The 22,260-nt window shown below is 60.5% G+C and overlaps 3 protein-coding genes across 4 annotated transcripts; 2 read left to right on the top strand and 1 right to left on the bottom strand.

Annotated features, from left to right (window-relative positions):
- Positions 1–2,482: 2,482 nt before the first annotated feature.
- Positions 2,483–4,443, top strand: LOC141977523 (B-cell receptor CD22-like). Its single transcript, XM_074939040.1, has 3 exons — positions 2,483–2,640; positions 3,388–3,512; positions 3,956–4,443. The coding sequence occupies exons 1-3, from the start codon at positions 2,483–2,485 to the stop codon at positions 4,441–4,443; spliced, it is 771 nt and encodes a 256-aa protein (XP_074795141.1).
- Positions 4,444–6,725: 2,282 nt separating this feature from the next.
- Positions 6,726–11,234, top strand: HCST (hematopoietic cell signal transducer). 2 transcript variants are annotated; one of them, XM_074938727.1, is made up of 4 exons: positions 6,726–6,900; positions 9,016–9,042; positions 10,592–10,729; positions 10,948–11,234. In XM_074938727.1, the coding sequence occupies exons 1-4, from the start codon at positions 6,750–6,752 to the stop codon at positions 10,989–10,991; spliced, it is 360 nt and encodes a 119-aa protein (XP_074794828.1). In that variant the 5' UTR covers positions 6,726–6,749; the 3' UTR covers positions 10,992–11,234. The 2 variants fall into 2 exon arrangements, with proteins under 2 accessions (XP_074794828.1, XP_074794829.1); XM_074938728.1 differs by lacking the exon at positions 6,726–6,900 and adding an exon at positions 7,817–7,974.
- Positions 11,235–12,448: 1,214 nt separating this feature from the next.
- Positions 12,449–18,124, bottom strand: TYROBP (transmembrane immune signaling adaptor TYROBP). The gene is made up of 5 exons (XM_074938451.1): positions 17,945–18,124; positions 15,581–15,601; positions 14,856–14,993; positions 13,983–14,029; positions 12,449–13,304 (listed from the first exon to the last, which is right to left on the bottom strand). Exons 1-5 carry the CDS (start codon positions 18,003–18,005, stop codon positions 13,242–13,244), a joined length of 330 nt encoding a protein of 109 aa, XP_074794552.1. The 5' UTR covers positions 18,006–18,124; the 3' UTR covers positions 12,449–13,241.
- Positions 18,125–22,260: the final 4,136 nt, after the last annotated feature.

Genomic DNA, 22,260 nt, shown 5'->3' with positions numbered 1-22,260 from the left:
ACGGCTCACGGGGACCTTGGCCGGGCTCAGTTAGAATAGTCCCCAGGCTGTGCCCTGGTCTACGCTAGGAGTTGACGTCGAATTTAGCAGCGTTAAATCGATTTAACCCTGCATCCATCCACACGACAAAGCCCTTTTTTTCGACTTAAAGGGCTCTTAAAATTGATTTCCTTACTCCACCCCCGACAAGGGGATTAGCGCTGAAATCGGCCTTGCTGGGTCGAATTTGGGGTACTGTGGACGTAATTAGATGGTATTGGCCTCTGGGAGCTATCCCAGAGTGCTCCATTATGACCGCTCTGGACAGCACTCTCAACTCAGATGCACTGGCCAGGTAGACAAGAAAAGAACCGTGAACTTTTGAATTTCAATTTCCTGTTTGGCCAGCGTGGCAAGCTGCAGGTGACCATGCAGAGCCCATCAGCAGAGGTGACCATGCAGAGCTCATCAGCAGAGGTGACCATGATGGAGTCCCAGAATCACAAAAGAGCTCCAGCATGGACTGAACGGGAGGTACGGGATCTGATCGCTGTATGGGGAGAGGAGTCCGTGGTATCAGAACTCCGTTCCAGTTTTCGAAATGCCAAAACATTTGTCAAAATCTCCCAGGGCATGAAGGACAGAGGCCATAACAGGGACCCGAAGCAGTGCCGCGTGAAACTTAAGGAGCTGAGGCAAGCCTACCAGAAAACCAGAGAGGCAAACGGCCGCTCCGGGTCAGAGCCCAAACCATGTCGCTTCTATGATGAGCTGCATGCCATTTTAGGGGGTTCAGCCACCACTACCCCAGCCGTGTTGTTTGACTCCTTCAATGGAGATGGAGCAACACAGAAGCAGGTTTTGAGGACGAGGAAGATGATGATGATGATGAGGTTGTAGATAGCTCACAGCAAGCAAGTGGAGAAACCGGTTTTCCCGACAGCCAGGAACTGTTTCTCACCCTGAACCTGGAGCCAGTACCCCCCGAACCCACCCAAGGCTGCCTCCCGGACCCGCCAGGCGGAGAAGGGATCTCTGGTGAGTGTACCTTTTTAAAATACTATACATGGTTTAAAAGCAAGCATGTTTAATGATTAATTTGCCCTGGCATTTGTGGCTCTCCTGGATATACTCCCAAAGCCTTTGCAAAAGGATTCTGGGAAGGGCAGACTTATTGCGTCCACCATGGTAGGACACTTTACCACACCAGGCCAGTAGCACGTACTCGGGAATCATTGTACAACAAAGCATTGCAGTGTTTGTTTGCTGGCATTCAAATAACATCCGTTCTTTATCTCTCTGTGTTATCCTCTGTGTTATCCTCAGGAGAGTGCTATAATTCATGGTCACCTGGTTGAAATAGGGTGCTTTTCTTAAGGGGACATTCAGAGGTGCCCGTTCCTGCTGGGCTGTTTGCCTGTGGCTGAACAGAAATGTTCCCCGCTGTTAGCTATGGGGGGGGGGCGAGGGGCTAGCCACGCGCTGGGGGGAAACAAAATGCGACCTTGGAACGAAAGCACATGTGCTGTGTATGCAATGTTAACAGCAAGGTTTACCCTGAAAGAGTGTAGCCATTGTTCTAGAAAATGTGTCTTTTTAAATATCGCGGTCCCTTTTTATTTCTCCACCAGCTGCCTGTGTTTCAAGGATCACAGGATCTTCTCCTTCCCAGAGGCTAGCGAAGATTAGAAGGCGAAAAAAACGCACTCGTGATGAAATGTTCTCTGAGCTCATGCTGTCCTCCCACACTGACAGAGCACAGACGAATGCGTGGAGGCAGACAATGTGAGGGTGCAGGAAAGCACAAAATGACGGGGAGGAGAGGTGGCGGGCTGAAGAGAGTAAGTGGCGGGCTGAAGAGAGGGCTGAAGCTGAAAGGTGGCGGCAGTGTGGTGAGAGGAGGCAGGAAGGCCTCAGTGGTGCCTCTAGCCGGTTCTCGGATCTTTCGTCAATTTCAGAGCCAGCTGGAGCTGTGGCTGCTCTGACCAGATGTGGGAGGCTCTGTGTGTGCCCCATTTCCCCACATCTGTTTGGTCGATTGCCCCCCCCGCCCCCAATCAATAGGTCTCTCCTCTTGGGGGCCATGAACTTTCCCTGGCACTTTGGGGGTGGTGCTGCAGGAGGCGGGGTGGAGCGCTAGGGGGCGCTGTGCTACGGGGTGGAGGCGCTAGGGGGCGCCGTGCTGTAGGGCACAGGGTGGGGGTGCTAGGGGGTGCTGTGCTCCCGGGGGCGGGGTGGAGGTGCTAGCGGGCGCTGTGCTGTAGGGCACGGGGTGAAGCGCTAGGGGGCGCTGTGCTGAGGGGTCTGGGGTGGAGGCGCTCTGGGGTGCCATGCTATAGGGGGCGGGGTGGAGCGCTAGGGGGCGCTGTGCTGTAGGGCACGGGGTGGGGGCACTAGGGGGCGCTGTGCTGTATGGGGCAGGGTGGAGGGACTAGGGGCTGTTGTGCTGTAGGGGGCGGGGTGGGGCGCTAGGGGGCGCTGTGCGGCAGTGGGCAGCACAGGGATGGTCGATGCCGGTTCTCACACCGTGGCTGCTGTCCCAGGTCCTCCCCCTCATTTTGGTTTGCTCAAAGCCCAGAGGAAGGGGCAGCGTCTCTGTGACAAAAATACCCTGGCTGAGGCCCAGCCAGTGGCCCTTGACGTGGGGAAACAGCTGCCCTGGTACCCCGAGCTGCTGGGAAGCAGGGGAGGGGCGTTCTCAGGGCTCTTTGTCCCCCGTCCCCTAAAGTGGGGGATCATAGGTGAGGAGCAGCCAGGGCCTTTGACTCTGCAGCCATTCACACAGCCTGACAGCAAGTGTGCATCTGGGATCCTGCTGCACATCTGGGGAAACTGAGGCACGGGGGTGAATCAAAGAACCTCATACACAAGTGGGCTCAGAGTTCTGGGCTCTTCTCCTACTCTAACCACTAGACTCTGCTCCCCACCCAGAGCCGGGATTGAACCCAGGAGTCCTGGCTTCCAGCCCCCACGCCCAAACTAATTAGTGGCATCCGGTGTGAGCTCCCGGGGAGTGTGTGTGTGGGGGGTTATACCAAGACCTGCAATAACAGAACCCAGCCCAGTGGGGTGGGCAACGGTTGCCCTGCGTTTAGCTGCCTCCCCTATGTAAATGTGACGCCCTTTGCTCCGCGCCATGCATGACAAACCCATCCGGCACCTATTTCTTCTGCCTTTGGCAGGAGCTAGTGCGTTAGAGCAGGGGGACTGAGAGCCAGGATGCCTGGGTTCTCTCTCCAGCCCTGGAAGGGGAGAGGGGTCTAGTGGTTAGAGCGGGTGGTGGTGAGGGCTGGCAGCCAGGATGCCTGGGTTCTATCCCCAGCTCTGGGAGGGGAGTGGAGTCTAGTGGTTACAGCAGGTAGCAGGTTCCCTGCAGTCCCCCCTCGAGCTGGTCTCTCTCCACTCCAGGTGGTTGATGTTGCTCCGGGTCATCGCAGGCACCGACCAGCCCTTCGCTCTTTCTTCTGCTCCCCAGCACCGCGGCTGCCCAGGGGTCACCATGAGACGTCTCGTCTGGCTGCTGTTCCTCCCGGGTAAGGCCCCTTCTCCTCACCCTGAAGGTCTGGGTGCTTCAGGCCCACAGAGCCGTGGGGGCAGGGGAGAAGGGAGGGGAGACCCGGCCGGGGGGTCACAAGCTCAGAGGGAGGTTTTCCTCTGTGAGGTTTACTCCACTCGCAACACACTAATGTGATCCTGTGATGGAGATTGGGCAGGGATTCAGGGCTCCTGGGTTCTCTCCCCAGCTCTGGGAGGAGAGTGGGGTCTTGTGATTAGAGCTGGCGGGGGCTGGCAGCCAGGACTCCTGGGTTCTTCACAGTGTGCCCATGGGGAAACTGAGGCACAGAGCCACACCATGAGCTGAACAGGGAGTTTAGTGCTGGGAATCAAACCCTGATCTCCTGAGTCCCAGTTCAACACCAGAAGCACCCGGCCAGCGTGCGCCTCGCTGCCATCTCAGTCACTCTGCTGCTTCCAGGCTTCCTGTGTCAATGTGGCCAGCAACCCGCCGAGGTGCCTGCATCCCTGATCGCTTGGACGGGGGCCTGTCTGTCCATCCCGTGCCGCTATAAATCCTGCCTCCTGAACCCCAGAAGGCCAAACAACCCAACCATCAACTCCCTGGCCTGGTACCTGAACCCTGGGTATGACCCTGAGAAGAAAGATTTCAGTGGCACTGTCCTCTATAAACACAACGCCTCCATCAGCCCGGCCTTTGCAGGGTGCGTGAGGTTCCTGGGGGACCTGGAGAGAGATTGCAGCCTGCAGCGGTGTGACCTGCAGGCCAGCGAGAACGGCACGAATGGGCTGAGACTGATCGCCTCGAACCCCAGGCAGAAGCAGGAGGAGACATGGATGACTGTTATAAATGTGAACGTGATGGGTAAGAGGGAAAGTCCTGGGCTTCCTTGCAGGAACAGACTAAAGACTCATAGCCCCCCCTGCCCCCACAATCCCCTGCTCTAACCACTAGACCCCACTCCCCTCCCAGAGCTGGGGACAGGACCCAGGAGTCCTGACTCCCGGCCCCCCAAGACACTAGACCCCGCTCTGGCAGCCGCCGTTACTGGGGACATCCAGGCCGGTTGTTCCTATTTTCTCCACCTCTGTCCCATCCATTTAATGAGGTAACGATTCTCGCTAAAGTCTGGGGTACACCCAGCCTCGAATTCCCCTTCTGCATGAGAACAGCACCGACCTCGGCCAGTTGAGCTGAAGGAGATGGGTCCGTACCTAGCGGAAGCAGTAGGTTGTTATCCTCCATGCTGCTCAGCAGAGCCTCTAGCAAAACGGAACAACGGTTAGGGTGGAAAACTTCAAAGTTGTTTCCATTTTACGGTGTTTTTCCACATTTCTCCTGAAATATTTTACCCACAAATTTTGAATTTCATTTTTCCACTTGTTTTTTATTCCCTTTTCACCCCAAGTGCAGCACAAGGAGGGATGTCGGGGGTTGGGTTTTGTTATTTCATGTTTTCCCTTTCCCCCAGGATGCCCCAGGGGAAGTCGTTTCAGCTCTCTGTGCCTCAGTTTCCCCACCTGAAAATCAGGGAGAATAATCCTTTGCCTATTTCCACTGTGGTCTCTTTGGGGCAGGGCCTGTCTCTCGCTGTGTCTGGGCAGTGCCCGGCCCGACAGGTCCCCGATCTCACCTGGGGCAGGGCTTGTCTCTTGCTGTGTCTGGGCAGTGCCTGGCCCGACAGGGCCCCGATCTCACCTGGGGCAGGGACTCTACCATAATGCACCTAATGCAGTAGGAAGAGAGCCTGAGACGTGAGCCCGTGTATCAGAGGCCTGGTATGAGGCAGGCCCTGCTCACAGAATGTGGCAAGAACAGGGCTGATCTTGCAGAAGTGCTGGGCACAGAGCACTCACGCAACCACAGCCCGATATTAAGTGGTACCAAGGAAGGTACAAAAACCTTCCCCCAGGACACCGGGAACACAGTGACCCCTCCTAGCAGATAAGATCAGGCTGACAGTATGTAACTTGTTTAGAGCAGGGTATAAAGATGTATCCAAGGCTTTGTCTACACTAAGCACCTTTCAATGACACAGCTGTGGGGCGACAGCCCTGCCACTCAAAGGCGTGCAGGGTAGCCCCTGTTTGTCGGTGGGAGAGAGCTCTCCCGCCGACAAAAAAATTCCACCCCCAATGAGCGGCAGCAGCTTTGTCGGCGGGATGCCACTCCTGCCCACAAAGCACTGTTCACACCACCACTTTTCGTCGGTAAAACTTTGGTCATTCGGGGTGTGTGAGTTTTTTAACACCCCTGAATGACAAAAGTTTTGCCGACGAAGTTCCAGTGTAGGCACAGCCTCAGAGGGAGAATCTTTGGCCAGCTAAGGGGGCAGTGGAAAGTCCTGCCATGGACTGAGCTGCGTCCATTGTCATGGGCATCCATGACTTAGTATCCTCGGAGAGTCTTCCAGGTGGTACTACCGTGCTTCGTGAACAATAAACCTGGCCTGGTGCCTTCGTCCTTTAACGGATCTTGTGGTCATTGGGCGGTTCGCTCGAGATCTGCCGTGCCGGCTGTCTGCGCAGAACTGGGGCAGCACACAGAGAGAACACACACGCAACTGAACATCTAATACCACCTAATAATAAAGTGTTCTCCTTAATAACTTTCCCCTTTGTCCCCCTGACACAGATTCGCCTCCAGCTCCTCAAATCCAACCACCCAGTGAGCTCAGGGAGTCAACCCTGGCCCATGTGGTTTGCTCCGTAGCCTATCACTGACCCGACTACCCCATAACCCTGACGTGGAACAATGAAAAAACAATCAGGTTCTTAAAAGAAGAATGTTAATTGAAGAATAAAAGTAAAAGCACTCGCCCCCCCCCATCTTTTGGAAGTTTTACCACAGACAGATAATTCATTTCACTGGACAATTGGTTTGGTTTTGTGGGGTGGGGAGTGACACTTTGAAAAAAACAAACATATTTTTAGGTTTGTTTCGGGGTTTTTTTTTACAAAAATCCCCCAAATATATCCAGGGTTTAGAACTTTTCCTGAGACTGCGTTAATGCCCGGGGATGGATCCCCCATCTCTGACCTCCAGACTCAGGCAGGGGTCAACTACGCTTGAGGAAGCTTTCTCCTTTTTATTTCCTGCCCCCAAACACCGAGACACACCCCCGACCTGGATTCTTTTCCAGACACCCCCAAGAAGGTACGAATCACCCTCAAAACCCCCAGCGCATCCTGGAAGGTGACTCTGTGACGCTGAACTGCTCCATGGGCAGCAGTAACCCCCGGTGACCAAGTATATGTGGTACAAGGATAACAGCCAGTATCAGGAGACCCAAGAGAGCATCCTGACCTTCCCCCCTACAAAGGAGCGGTCCGGTCGCTCCAGCTGTGCGGCTCAGATCGCGATCGGCTATGGACGGTCTCCGCCTGTCTCCGTGGATGTGCAGTGTAAGTAATTGCTTCCTGGCTTCCCAGTCAATTTCCTCTTGGAATTCCCCCCCCCCCCAGGTGGGTGAGTTGAAAGAAGCAGCTTGGCAGAGCTGTGATTGGGGCACAGGGTGATCTTGGGGGGCCCTACACTCCTTGGGGAGTGTCTGTGAGCCGCTGTCCGTGCCTCCTGCCCGGGTGTGGGATCAGAGGAAAGGGCTGTTGTGAGGGCTGGCGTGTCTCCTAGCAGCGCTGCATGGGCTAGGTTGTGTCCGCAGTGGGGCCGGGGTTTTTCTTGCCATGGGGTGCGCCCAAGGGCGAAGGGATGGTAACGGTGCATAAACGCCGGGTTCTGTCTGCGGTGCAGGAGAAGGGTCCGAGGGGTGGGGGCTCCTGCTCAGCGCCAGGGTGTGTCTGTGACCGGGCGGGGAGGGCGCGGGCAAAGGGTCACAGCGAATTTCTAAGCCAGCCGAGTGAGGCGCGTTCGGGGAAGTCGATTTGTAAACGGAAACCTGCTCCCAGCCGGTGCAAGGGCTCAGCTCGCGCGGTGCAAGGAGAGATGGGCAGAGGCCAGCGGGCAGCAAGCGGCCGGAGCCCCATTGGAGTCAGTGGGGCCAGACCCTCAGCCGGTGTCTGGGGTGACAGCGGTGGGCTCTGGGAGCCAGGACTCCTGGGTTCTCACCCTGGCTCTGGGAGGGGAGTGGGGTCTAGTGATTAGAGCACGGGTGCTGGGAGCCCGGACTCCTGGGTTCTCACCCTGACTCTGGGAGGGGAGTGGGGTCTAGTGGTTAGAGCAGGGCGAGGGGGGCATAGCAACAGCCTCCGGCTGGCAAATGTGACTCAGCCCCTGTGCTCTCCCCTCCCACACATCCTGTGTGTCTTTGCCATGGTCTGCCTTGGCCGCGCCCCCAGCCCCGGATGTGGGTGATTGCAGCGGGCGCTGGGCCCTAGAGGGAACTTCACAACAAACGTAGCAATCGCCGGGCCGCTGCTGGAGGGGAGAGTGGCTGAGCGCTGACTGCGCTGCCCGTAGGCCTGCCCAGGGCGAGCTCACCATGTGGGGCCCTGCCCTGCCCTTCCTCTGCCTCCTCATCGGTGAGTGTCCACCTGGTGACTGGGGAGAGAACCCAGGAGTCCTGGCTCCCAGCCCCTGCCCTGTCCACTGTAACCCACTAGACCCCACTTCCCTCCCAGCGCCAGGGATGGAACCCAGGAGTCCTGGCTCCCAGCCCCACTGCTCTAAACAACTAGACCCCACTCCCATCCCAGCACTGGGGACAGAACCCAGGAGTCCTGGCTCCCAGCCCCCGCCCCGTCCACTGTAATCCACTAGACCCCACTTCCCTCCCAGCACTGGGGACAGAACCCAGGAGTCCTGGCTCCTAACCCCTCCGTCCCCGCTCTAATCCACTAGACCCCCTCTCTGCTGGCAACACTTGGGGGGAACCCAGGAGTCCGGGCTCCCAGGCTCTGGGGACAATCCCCTTGTACTAAGTAACAGATGGGGGGAGCTGTGGGCATGGCAGGCTGTGACCCGAGGGGATCGGGTTGGGGACAGAGGCTGGCCCCCAGCAGGAAGGGCAGCAGGGAGGGGGTCAGGCCGATCTCCCCAGGGAAGAAGTTTCGGTCCAGCTCAAGCCACATCCCCTTGTGCAATCCCCAAGCTGGGACCAGGGCCAGCCTAGGGAAGTGTCTCAAACGCCACTTTTGCTTCCTCTTCACTGCTGAACCCCAGCAGATGCTGCCTTGGGGGGGGGTCGTGCACACCCCTGGATCCTCCCTCTCCCCAGAGTGGCCATTCCCCACCCCTTAGCCCCCCATATCCACAGCCAGAGCCCCCCACAGCTGGGCAAGGAAACCAGGTACTGCTCTGTACAGCAAGGGGGGCTGTGGGTCAGAGCTGGGGGGTGGGGAGCCCAGGGCTGTGGGTCGGGAGTGAGGGGCACCAGCGGAGCTGTGGCCGGGGGGAGGGGCTGCAGTGGGGCGGAGCAGAAGGAAGCCAACAGGGAATGGCCGCGTGGCTGGATGGACGGGGCGAGGGCCAAGGGGGCGTTGTGGGGGGCTCGGGGGCAGACGCTTGTAGCAGGGGGGCTGGGGCTGGGGCTGGATCACACCCGGTTTCCTTTCTCTCCGCAGCGGACGCCGTCTCCGCCCAGGGACAGGGTGAGTGAGAGCCGGACGGAGCCGAGCCACGGAGAGCGGGACGGCGGGGGGGGAGGAGCCCCCCCCCCAGCACAGGGCTCAGCTCCCCCAGCAGGGGGCAGCAAACACACCCACTCGCCCCACTCCCCGCAGCACAGCGCCCCCTGCTGACACCCCCGCCTGCTCCCCGCAGCACAGCGCCCCCCGCTGACACCCCGCCTGCTCCCCGCGGCACAGCGCCCCCCGCTGAGCCCCCGCCCTGCTCCCCGCGGCACAGCGCCCCCCGCTGACACCCCCGCCTGCTCCCCGCGGCACAGCGCCCCCCGCTGAGCCCCTGCCCTGCTCCCCGCTGCACAGCGCCCCCCGCTGACACCCCCGCCTGCTCCCCGCGGCACAGCGCCCCCCGCTGACACCCCCGCCCTGCTCCCCGCGGCACAGCGCCCCCCGCTGAGCCCCCGCCCTGCTCCCCGCTGCACAGCGCCCCCCGCTGACACCCCCGCCTGCTCCCCGCGGCACAGCGCCCCCCGCTGACACCCCCGCCCTGCTCCCCGCGGCACAGCGCCCCCCGCTGAGCCCCCGCCTGCTCCCCGCTGCACAGCGCCCCCCGCTGACACCCCCGCCCTGCTCCCCGCGGCACAGCGCCCCCCGCTGAGCCCCCGCCCTGCTCCCCGCAGCACAGCGCCCCCCGCTGACACCCCCGCCCTGCTCCCTGCGGCACGGCGCCCCCCGCTGAGCCCCCGCCTGCTCCCCGCGGCACAGCGCCCCCCGCTGAGCCCCTGCCCTGCTCCCCGCTGCACAGCGCCCCCCGCTGACACCCCCGCCTGCTCCCCGCGGCACAGCGCCCCCCGCTGACACCCCCGCCCTGCTCCCCGCGGCACAGCGCCCCCCGCTGAGCCCCCGCCCTGCTCCCCGCGGCACAGCGCCCCCCGCTGAGCCCCCGCCCTGCTCCCCGCTGCACAGCGCCCCCCGCTGACACCCCCGCCTGCTCCCCGCGGCACAGCGCCCCCCGCTGAGCCCCCGCCCTGCTCCCCGCGGCACAGCGCCCCCCGCTGACACCCCCGCCTGCTCCCCGCGGCACAGCGCCCCCCGCTGACACCCCCGCCTGCTCCCCGCGGCACAGCGCCCCCCGCTGAGCCCCCGCCCTGCTCCCCACTGCACAGCGCCCCCCGCTGACACCCCCGCCTGCTCCCCGCGGCACAGCGCCCCCCGCTGACACCCCCGCCTGCTCCCCGCGGCACAGCGCCCCCCGCTGAGCCCCCGCCCTGCTCCCCACTGCACAGCGCCCCCCGCTGACACCCCCGCCTGCTCCCCGCTGCACAGCGCCCCCCGCTGACACCCCCGCCTGCTCCCCGCGGCACAGCGCCCCCCGCTGAGCCCCCGCCTGCTCCCCGCTGCACAGCGCCCCCCGCTGACACCCCCGCCCTGCTCCCCGCGGCACAGCGCCCCCCGCTGACACCCCCGCCCTGCTCCCTGCGGCACGGCGCCCCCCGCTGAGCCCCCGCCCTGCTCCCCGCAGCCGGTGTCCCCAATGCCGTGCTGCGTTAGGGGGCTCACAGCCGCTCTCCTGCAGGGCAGTGTGGGGATTGCTACCAGATCCAGGCGTCCATCATCGTGGGTGTGGTGCTCGGAGACCTCGTCTTCACCCTGTTCCTCATCGCCGGGGTATATCACTGCACCAAGCGCTGCAGCAAACCCACGGGCAACAGCGGTGAGTGGGGGGGGGCGGAGACCCCCGATCCCTCCCCCACTGCTGGGTTCCCCCTGTGCCACCCCCTCCCCCGCTGCTGGGATCCCCGCCAGCCTGTGTGCCCCACGTCACCCACTCCCTCACTGGATCCCCCCATGCCACCCATTGCCAGAATCCCCCCACCCCGAATCAGACTGGCTGTTTGCTAACGGAAGCTCTTTGCTTGTCTCTCTCTGTAGAAGACCAGAATATTTATATGAACATGCCTGGAAGAGTCAACTGACCCTCCCCCCCGCCTCCTCCTCAGTACCTAGCTGATCCCACTGCTGACACCATCCTCGCCACCGGGGGATAGACATTCTCCACAGATACCAGCACTTCCTTGCCCCAACACATGGGACATGGGGCCTTTTCCCTCTAGGTGACGCCGGCTCCCGTCTGGCCCCAGGGTGCTGACTGGCTGGGTCTCAGAGGCGAGGAATGGGACACGGGGCCTTTCCCCTCTGGGCAGCGCTGGCTCCCATCTGGCCCCAGATTGGGCGCTGGCTGGCTTGGGGGTGGGGGTGAGGGGAATGGGAAAAGGGGCCTTTTCCCTCTAAGGGGCGCCGGCTTGGGGGGGTCTGATGTGGTCCCGGATTTGGGTACAGTCAGGTGGAATCTTGGCTCCCCAGTGCCCCCTGCTGATTGGTGACAGAATCACATGCCCTAGCCCCAGTTTGGGGGTTGCCGGGGGTTCCCAGTTTCATGGCCAATCCCAAGGACTTTCCCCAGTTTGGGGGTGAATGCAAATGCAGTCATTTTGGGGGCTCACATTCCCCTTTTTGGGGGGGTTGTCGTTTGGGGGGCTGAACCCTGGAGGGGGGACTCTGGGACCAGCTCAGGGGGTGCAGAATTTAGCTCCATTCTGAGCAGGGGAAGGGCTGGATTTTTGGGGGGGAACACCCCGATTGCCAAAGGGACAGCCCAGAGCAGGGGCTCACGTTGGGGGGCAATGAAAGGGAGCCAGCGAGCTCCTGGGCTAACGCTGAGGGAGGGCCGACTTTTGGGGGTGCTACCCGGCCACCCCCAGGGATGGGGGGAGGAAACAGAAGACACCCCCCTCTGCCCCCACCTGACCCCCATCAGCCCCAAGCATTAAAGGGTTTGGGGCTATAGGCCACCCTACTGCTTCTCTTCATCTTTACTATTAAAACAAGTGGGCCGGTTTACTTTGACTCCAGTCGTGCTTTATTGTGACTCCCTTGGCACCCCCTGCTGAGCCCCCACCCGTGTTCTCTGCAGCTCAATGCCCCTCTGGGGGTCACTGCCTCCAATCCAGCCCCAAGGTGGCGACTGGCTGGCTCTCAGGGGGTGGGGAATGGGACATCGGGCCTTTCCCCTCTGGGGGTCACTGGCTCCAATCCCGCCCCAGGGCGGCGACTGGCTGGCTCTCAGGGGGTGGGGAATGGGACATCGGGCCTTTCCCCTCTGGGGCCTCTGGCTCCCGTCCAGCCCCAGGGTTTGGGTCTGGCTGGCTCAGGGGTGCAGGGAATGGGACACGGAGCCTTTCCTCTGTAGGGGGCGCCAGCACTTTAGAGATCTTAGCTTCAGGGATGACTCACCTGCTGCTGGGATGCAGCCACCTCTGGGGCGGGGCAGCATGATAACAGCCGCACATAACGCCTCATGGTGATGGCTCACCAGGTGCTGAGATGCATCTGCCTCTGAGGAAACTTTCAGCAAATAAGCTTTATTAAACTTGAAATCGTACCAACCACTTCAACACCAACAAAAATAACATGTTTGAGAAATTCGCAGCCAAAAAACCTTTACCGTGGAAATTGTACCAATAGCTTTCACCAGGAAAAAACGGCAACCAAGAAACCTCCCAGTCAAAAACACGTAAATACTGACCTAGGATGAGTAATAGAAACCGGAATGGAAGAGAGACAAACTATGATAATTCACGAGCTAAAAATTTCCTTAAAATAGAAACAGGACAAAGACTTTCAGGAAAGCAAAAAGCAACTTTGGGAATGTCCAGCCAAAAAACTTTGTTAACGTCAACTCAAGAATTTTAACGGAAAAAGAGCAAGTCAGGAAATTTCCAAGCAAAAAAACTTTGCTAACGTTGAAATTGTGCCAATAACTTCGATGAAGGAAAAGCAACGAAGAAAATTCCCTGAGAAACAGCTTTGCTAAAGCTGAAATTGTACCAATAACGGTGAGGAGAAAAATAGCAAGGAAGGAAATTCCCAGTCAAAAAACTTTGTTAAGATCGCAAAACCGCAACCAGGGACCAGGGCAGGGGTCTTTGTAACCCGCTATCCAGAGACAAGCAGGGCGCTTCAACTGGAGATTAAATGAGTCCAGCAGAGAGGAAATGCATCTCTGCAGAGTGGGATCAATGCTGGAGATTTGGGGGGGGTTGCATGTTTGCACAGAATGGTGCTCAGAGCGGGTGGCAGGGAGATAAACTGTGACGGCTGCATGGGTTTGACACCCTGGCATCAGCCACTTGGGTGCCGAGCGGGCGCGGGACAGAGAGGGGGCATTAATAATTGGCTCCCGACTTCTTCAGGTCACTGTAAATATCCAATCTCTGACCCTGGAGCTCCTACAAGAGGAGAAACGGAGAGCGTCAGAGAGGGCTCCTGGGAGCCAGGGCTCCTGGGAGCCAGAACTCCTGGGTTCTACCCCAGCACTGGGAGGGCAGTGGGGTCTAGTGGTTAGTGGGGGGCTGGGAGCCAGGATTCCTGGGATCTACCCCAGCGCTGGGAGGGCAGTGGGGTCTAGTGGTTAGTGGGGGGCTGGGAGCCAGGATTCCTTGGTTCTACCCCAGCGCTGGGAGGGCAGTGGGGTCTAGTGGTTAGTGGGGGGCTGGGAGCCAGGATTCCTGGGTTCTACCCCAGCGCTGGGAGGGCAGTGGGGTCTAGTGGTTAGTGGGGGGCTGGGAGCCAGGATTCCTGGGTTCTATCCCCTACTCTGCCACTGATTCAAATCACATCCTAATCTGTGCCTTGGTTTCCCCATCATATCAAACAGGGCTAATGCTCTTTTCCCTGCCCCCCGCCCCCCGTGTGCAGGGCTGGGGGGCGGGGCAAGTGATGGTGCTATGGATCATTAGTGTCAGTCAGGAGCTGAGATCCCTGCCAGCTAGTGGCTGTAACTGAGGGCAAATCCCCAGGCTCTCTGGTCAGTGCAGGGGCCCTGACACGTGGCTGAGACAACCCCGGTCGTGATACATTGTGGGGGCGAGGGGCTGGGGCCAGGGGAAACAGCAGGTCATGCTCACCTGGTAAGGCGACTCCATCTCAGCATTGGGGGACTTCTTGACCTCCCCTGTGGGGGAAAGAAATAAACGTCCGTCTGTGCGTGCGGGGGGTGATCAGGAACAGACGGACACAGGAAGAGCAGGGCCAATCTCACCAGCAGGTGGCAGAAGAGACACCCCCCTCCCGTGCAGTCCCACTCAGCCTAGATGCCCCCTTCTCGCTGGGAGCCCCCCACTTTTCCTGGGTGTCCTTGGCATCCACCCAACCCCAGTCCCGGCATCCTTCCCCAACCTCATGCCCTGTCTGCCCCCAATTCCTCCCCTGTCCCACCCCCTGGGTGCTCCCCCATTCCCTCTACCACCCCCAACTCCAACCCCTGTATGACCCTCAACCCCATCCCCTGGCTGCTCCCCGATCCCTCCCCTGCCCCATCCGCTGGGTGCTCCCCTGTTCCCTCTATGACTCCCAACCCCATCCCCTGGCTGCCCCCAATTCCTCCCTGCCCCACCCCCTGGGTGCCCCCCGTTCCCTGTATGACCCCCAACCGCATACCCTGGCTGTCCCCCAACTCTTCCCCTGCTCCACTCCCTGGCTGCCCCCCAATTTCTCCCCTGCCCCATCCCCTGGGTGCTCCCCTGTTCCCTCTATGACTCCCAACCCCACCCCCTGGCTGCCCCCAATACCTCCCTGCCCCACCCCCTGGGTGCCCCCTGTTCCCTGTATGACCCCCAACCGCATACCCAGGCTGTCCCCCAACTCTTCCCCTGCTCCACTCCCTGGCTGCCCCCCAATTTTTCCCCTGCCCCTTCCCCTGGATGCCCCCTGTTCCCTGTATGACCCCAACCCCATCCCCTGTGCACCCCCCAGCCCCGGCGCGCCCCCCAGTGCCATACCCCGTGCGCTCTCCCGTTGGTGGTGGATCTTGCCAGCCAGGAAGTAGACAGCCAGTGCGATGAACAGCGTCAGCAGCAGGTCCCCCATGACCAGCCCCGCGATCAGCCCCCCACTCACCTCGGGGCAGCCGGTGCAATCTGGGAGGGGGTGGGGAGAGAGAGAGATGGGCATTGAGCAATGGATCTGTGGGGTATGGTGGGGGAGGAGAGAGGGTGGGAAGGGGGCAGGGTGTGGGGGGAGGAGGGTAAGGAGAGTGGGGGGGCAGGGAGAGAAGGAGAGGGAGGTTGGGAGTGGGGGCCATGAGGGGGGGTGGGGGTTGTGTGGGACTGCGGGAGGGAGGCAGAGAGAGAAGGCAAGGGGGCACGAAATGGAGCGGGGGGAAGGAAAAAGGCGAGGGGAGGGTGGGGAACAGGGGGTTGAGACCAGAGTGGTGGGGCAGAGAAGAGCTGTGGGGGCGGGGGGGTGGGGGACTAGAGGCATTGGGGGAGGGGGCAAGGAGGGGGTGGGGGAGTAGAGACACAGGGGGGCAGGGAAATGAGCTGGGGGGCAGGGAAGGAATGGGGTGTGGGGTGGGGCGCTGGAACAATTTGTAAAGTGGGGGTGTGGGGGACAGCTGAGAGCCACTGAACCAAACTGGAAAGCCTGGAAACCCCCTCAAGCCAGGGGGCACGGGCAGGCCCCAGCACCCCGAGATCCAGTCCCTAGGTGTGGGGCGGCTCCTCACCTCTCTGTGCGTTAACAGAACCTGCAAGACAAAGAAAAGGAACTTCAGTCTAATGGTTAGAGCAGGGGGGCCGGGGGCCAGGACTCCTGGGTTCTCTTCCCAGATCTGCCCCAGAACTACTGTGTAACTTGGATAATTAGTGGGAGGAGGTGGGCCAGGGAGGGAATCGCTCTTATGGGCCCAGGGGCTGCTGGGTGGAGCCGAGCGGTCGAGCTCCGCAGGGCACGTCTCCAGGGGCCCGCGGCTCCCCGGTTCGCTCCTCGCTCCCCAGTGCACCTCAATCCAATAACAATGTCCCGCCCCGCCCCCCGCGCTAACATCCACCTGGGATGGACACAGCTCCAGCTTCGCTGTGAGACCTTGGGCAAAGTCACTTCCGAAGCTCCGATCTCGGAGACTGTCCTGAGCTCAGCTCCCCCGGGGTCGATCCAGAGTCACCCCCTGACTGCAATGGGAGGGGCAGGGCTGGGTTCTGATCTCAGCTCCCAGGGGTCGATCTAGAGTCACCCCCTGACCGCAGCGGGGGCAGGGCTGGGTTCTGAGCTCAGCTCCCCCGGGGTCGATCCGGAGTCACTTCCTGACTGCAGTGGGGGCAAGGCTGGGTTCTGATCTCAGCTCCCCCGGGGTCGATCCAGAGTCACTCCCCAACTGCAGTGGGGACAGGGCTGGGTTCTGATCAATCCAGAGTCACCCCTGACTGCAATGGGAGGGGCAGGGCTGGGTTCTGATCTCGGCTCCCCCCGGGTTGATCCAGAGTCACTCCCTGACTGCAGCGGGGGGGGCGGGGCTGGGTTCTGATCTGAGCTCCCATATGGTATCTGTGCAGTGACTCTGCCCCCCCACTCCACCCCCCCAGCTCTGCAAGTGATGTGTTTCCGGTCAGTTCGCCTAGCTGCTGCAGGGCCCAGTGGTCAGTTTCATGCCTCTGGTTTCTCTGCTTGAGGCCTGCCCCTGCTCTGGGTTTGTACTGGGGGGAGGGGGAGGGGGGACAGCAGGATCCCCCGCCCATCTCCCGTCCTCTGTCCCCCCCTTAGGCTCACTATGTCTAACACCCTGAGGTCACCATGCCACTGGGGCGTTGTGCCAACGACCCCCATGTACCATAAACCCCTGGGGCAGGCACCAGGACTCCAGGGTTCTATCAGGGCTCTGGGAAGGGAGTGGTGTCTAGTGGTTAGAGCAGAGGGGGCTGGGAGCCCGGACTCCTGGGTTCCATTGCGTTAATGTGACCAGGGCTTCCCAGGGCTGAGGCAGCCGGAAGCTCGAGTCCCGTGGCTGGGTATTTTTAAGCACGCCATGGCTGGAGATTGAAGGAGGAAGGATACAGAGAAGTGTGGGGGGAGGGGAGACCCATAAGTAGGAGCCTGAGCCCCACAGGGCACCCAGACAGCTTGTGACCCCCCTCTTCCACTGCTAGCTCCATCTGTGCCATCCCATTAACACCACTCAGCCAAGGGAAACTGAGACACGGAGAAGAGTAAGGGACTTGATCAAGGCCTGGCATGGGTGGAACCCAGGAGCCAAGGCTCCCTGCCCCAACCCCACACACTCCTGCTCCTAGCTGGCTCCCAGGCCCGCCTCACCCCCGCTCTAACCACTAGACCCCACTCCCCTCCCAAAGCCAGAGAGAGAACCCAGGAGTCCTGGCTCTCAGCACCCACCCCCCGCTTTAACCACTGGACCCCACTCCCCTCCCAGAGCCCAGGCGTCCTGGCCTTGCCCACCCCCCTTGTGTTGTTTTTTGCTGAGTCTCTCCTTGGAAAGGGGAAGCAGAAGTGGGTGCAGAGGGGTAGCGCTGCAGGGAGGGGGGTTGGGAAGCCCACAGCAGAGTGGCGGGCAGGCTGGACGAGGAGACAGGAACCTGCTGGGACCCCCATTCCTGCCCCCACAGCCCTGGAGGGGTCCCCAGCATCCCGTGGGTGTCAATGGGCAATGCTCCTCTGGAGTGCTGCGGGCTGTTGATTGGTGGGGGAGTCTAGGGGTTCCTGGGGGGAGGGGCAGACCGGCCAGGGCTGTGGTGCTGGGGATTGTATTGGTGGAGGGCTGGGCTGGGCCGGGAGGGGCGGGGGGGGGGTCGCCAGCTGGGTGGGGAGATGGAGAATTGGTGTGGGGGGGGCACTATAGGAGATGATGGTATTCTGCCAAGGCAGGGTGGGGAGATATTGTCGGACACTGTGGGGGGCTCTTCTGATGAAGGGGGGAGTAGGGGGGAAAGGCAGGTCCTGGGGGACATCTCGTGTTAATGGGTGGAGGTGGGGGGGGAAGGGATCGATCTGGGGGGCGGTGAGGGGGAGGGGATAGATCTGGGGGAGCCGCGATGCAGGGGAGGTTTGGGGGAGCTGGGGGTGGGAGGGTCAGACTCACCCAGCAGTGCCCAGGCCAAGCCCAGTAGGGCGCGGAGGGCTGGGGGGCCCGGAGGTCCCATGGTGCTGGGGTGCAGAGATGTCTGGCTGGGGCGTCTGCCGGGCGCTGGGGTACCCGCGGGAGGGGCCGGGTGCTGGGGATGGAGCCAAGCGACAGCACGGACGAGAAATCCTCGAAAAGAGGAAGGGAAGCGGCTGGGGGGGAAGAGCTAGAGACCGCAGGACAGAGCCCGCCCCCCCTCCCCGGCAGCGTTAACTACTTCCTCCCCACTGTGCCTGGCACTGCACCCCCTCACCTCACTGCAATCCTCTGCACCCCCGGCCCACTGCAATCCACTGTACTGGTCACTGCACCCCATGCCTCACTGCACCCCACTGTGCTAGGCACTGCATCACTGCACCCATCACTGCACCCCATGTCTAACTGCACTGGGCACTGTACCCCCGCACCCCACTGCACCCTATGCCTCACTGCGCCCCACCGTGCTGGTCACTGCATCACCGCACTACACTGCGCTGATCACTGCACCCCCATGACTAACTGCACTGGGCACTGCACTCCACTGTGCTGGGCACTGCACCACTACACCCCACTATAATCCATAATCCACACCCTACTCCGATACACTGCTCTCCACTGCACCGGTCACTGCATCCCCCATCCTCACGGAACCTCACCCCCCCCACTGCCCCTGCACAGTGCTCCACTGCATCCCTCCACTCACTCTGCACCCCACTGCATCCTCACACTTCACTGCCCCCCCGAGACCCCATTCTGCCAGGCACCAGCCCCACACAGCCACTGCACCTTGCATTACTGCACGCCCCCCCACCCCGCCCACTGCCCCAGAGCCTAGTCCAAGCCCCTCCCCATTTGGGAACTGAGCCTGGTCACCGGAAACCTGCAGCCACTTCCACACCCAGATCCCTACCCCGCCTGGGGCACGGGGGGGGGGTGGGGGGGGAAGAGGGGAGGAGAAAGGGTGTGAGCAGTAACACACCCGTCACACACACCGACAAATGCTAAAGTGCATGTGAGGTTGCATACAGCCACCAGTGAACGTGCAAAATACCTGTTGGTGTGTGCGGAAAGCAACACACCCGTGCTACACGCACACGGAGCCTGGCACAAAAGCATCACACGTATGGGGACAGAAACAAATGCCCACAGATGCACCTACACACAATGTGTATGAGCTAATACACACACAATGGTGTGCAAAAATACACACACCCCCTTATGCACAGGGCACACACACCAGATGCCCACACCCCTCCGGCACAAAATGCACCCCCCCAATGGATGCAAACACACATCATCGGTGCACACACCTTCAAGCACAAATGCATGCACCTGCCAACACACACAGATGCATACAAGTGCAAAGCAGAGCACAAATGCACACACCTTTGTGCACAGATGCCTCTGCAAATACACACACACTCACAAAACCACCCCCCCAGGGATGTACACACCCCCTTCACAAATGCACCAAGAAAACTGCATGCCCACATCCCCCTCTGCAGCACAACACAACACACCTACCCACACAAACACCTGCACAGCAATGCAGGTGTTTGCACACACACAAAGTCATAGAATATCAGAGTTGGAAGGGACCTCAGGAGGTCATCTAGTCCAACCCCCTGCTCAAAGGGGGACCAATCCCCAATATTTGCCCCAGATCCCTAAATGGCCCCCTCAAGGATTGAACTCACAACCTTGGGTTTAGCAGGCCAATGCTCAAACCACTGAGCTCCCTGCCTGCATAAAGGCACAAATACTTGCCCATGCAGCCTTATCTTACCAATGCGCACCCCCAGCCATGCAGCTGCAGCAACGGGCTGGGAGAGCAGGGCACTTTTCCGACATATTTTGTGGGAATATGGTGTCTGTGCCTCAGTTTCCCCTCAGTGGTGCATGGTTCCCCAGGTGGTGGGAAAAGGTTGTTTACTCTGCAGAAATCCGGGTGCGGTTGACACCTACCTGCCTGGGCCCCACGCTCACGGAGCCTTGGAGAAGACACTGGCCATGCCAACTGCCTGGACGTTTGGCACCTAGCAGTACCCTTGGGTGGCCCCCCGCAGCAGGGAGCCAGGAGGATCTGACCAGCCGGGGAACAAAGGGCGGAGGAGGGGTCTGGTGGGGTTGTTAGGCGTGGGGCTGCTGGAAGCGAGAAGCACCTGGACTGAGGCCAGAGTGGGGTCAGAGGACTCTGGGCTGACCCAGATGGACCAGGCCGTAACTTTCTGTTCTCGGTGTTAACTAAGGGCTTTTTCCAGGTTCCAGGCAGCTCATAACCCTCCTGCTTTTACACCACTGCCCGAGAGTCACTCCAGATTAAGGAGGTTGGGGCGCATTGCTCCCTTTGGGGGTACACGTCTCCCTCCGGTGTCCAAATCAGGCGGACTCGCTGCAGGGAGCTCATGGCGTGAGGCAGGGGTGTGAAAGACTCCGAGGTTAGGTCCCAGGAGGTGGTGAAGCCAGGTGGTTGCTCCTTGGGGGACCGGGGGGACTGACACGCTGAAGGGGGCCTCCCCAGGGCTGGCCCTGTGGATCTGTGACACACACACACAGATCCGTGCAAAAATGCACACACCCCCCACACACCGAGATGCCCGCTCAGCTCCAAACACAGATGGGCAAGCGCATGCCCACACGCTCCCGCAGCAACGTGCAAGGAAAAATTCACGCATGGGCCACGGCACATGGTCACGGAGGCCGACAGCAACACACGCACGATAGACCCCTGCGCGGGACTCCTTTTTTAACCCCGCTCCCATCCCACCTGCAATACCTGCTCCCGCATTTCTTCCATTTTCGTCCCAGAAATCTCAGATCCCGCAAATCCCACAAGAAAGACAGATTCCCCCAGGCTGCTAAAAAACCCAACATAAAACCGATCGGTGAAGATATCTACATAAACAGAACTCAGACACAATTTTTACCACTGAAAGAATAAAACAAAACTTGGTTAAACCACGTACACACACACTGGAACGCCTGTTATAATAGACAGGAAATCTCTTTCTATCCCTCGCTTAACTTGAAGTACGAAAACCTTCATTTAAAAACAGACAGACTTGCTTGGCATTGCTGAGATTCTCTTTCTGCCAAACTGATGGGAGCTTTCGTGTGTTCCTGCAAATCGCGGCAGTCTGGGGTATTTGCCCACCTGCCACAAAGTACATTTCACCCACCCCCACTATTACGGCAGCGAGTCCGACTGGACCTGCGAGATCCAGGCCCGCTGCAGAGTTCTCCTGAGGATCTGTGACACGTATGCACACGGATTCGTGCAAAAATGCACCCCCTCCATGCACCAAACCGCACACTCTGCTCCAAAACTCAGGTGCAAAAGCACGCCCATATGCTCTGGCTGCAACATGGAAGGAAAACTGCATGGGTATGGCACACAGAGGCCAACAACAATGCATGCATGATCCCTCAGGGGCCCCAGTGCTCCCTGCTCTACCCCCCCAGACCCCACTCCCCTTCCAGAGCTGGGGACAGAACCCAGGAGTCCTGGCTCCCAGCCCCTCTGCTCTAACCCACCAGACCCCACTCCCTTCCCAAAGCCAGGGATAGAACCCAGGCGTCCTGAAGAGAACTCGAGACTTGGAGGAGACAAGAGACAGCAGCGCCACCTGGTGGTTGACTGCGATAGCGCCGATCGCAGACCAAACCCAGCCCTTCGTAGGGTGAGCGAAGCGGGGCCATTCAAATCCCCTTTCCCCAGGGGCAGCAGATAAACTCCCCAGCTGGTCCCCCGTTGGCACGCAGCCCTCTCTCCCCAGCCCTGCCCCCCTCCAGGAGAGGGGAAGAATTGAAGAGACTCCTTCCAGGCTGTGTTATGTTTCTCTTTAACCGCCATGGGGCCAGGCGACCCCACCCAGCAGCTGGGCTGCTTGGCATTGACTTGGGGTGAGAACATGATGGGCCACCTGGCAAGGCTGAGAGGGAGGGCTAAAGCCCTGGGCCTGGAGCCAGGACTCCTCCCTGGGTTCTAGCCGAGTTCTGGGAGGGGAGGGGGGTCTAGTGGTCAGAGCTGGGGGAGGCGGATGGGAGCTAGGACTCCTGGGTTCTAGCTGAGCTCTGGGAGGGGAGGGGGGTCTAGTGGTCAGAGCTGGGGGAGGCGAATGGGAGCCAGGACTCCTGGGTTCTAGCCGAGTTCTGGGAGGGGAGCGGGGTCCAGTGGTCAGAGCTGGGGGAGGCAGATGGGAGCCAGGACTCCTGGGCTTTATCGCTGGCTTGGCCAATACCCTCTGCCCCCTTGCCCTAGGTGAACAGGCTGCATGTGGAGGCCCTGGCCAGCC

This window comes from Natator depressus, chromosome 24, assembly GCF_965152275.1.
Source record: "Natator depressus isolate rNatDep1 chromosome 24, rNatDep2.hap1, whole genome shotgun sequence".
In the NCBI taxonomy this organism is placed as follows: domain Eukaryota; kingdom Metazoa; phylum Chordata; order Testudines; family Cheloniidae; genus Natator; species Natator depressus.
This window is presented reverse-complemented; position numbering and strand designations above follow the sequence as displayed.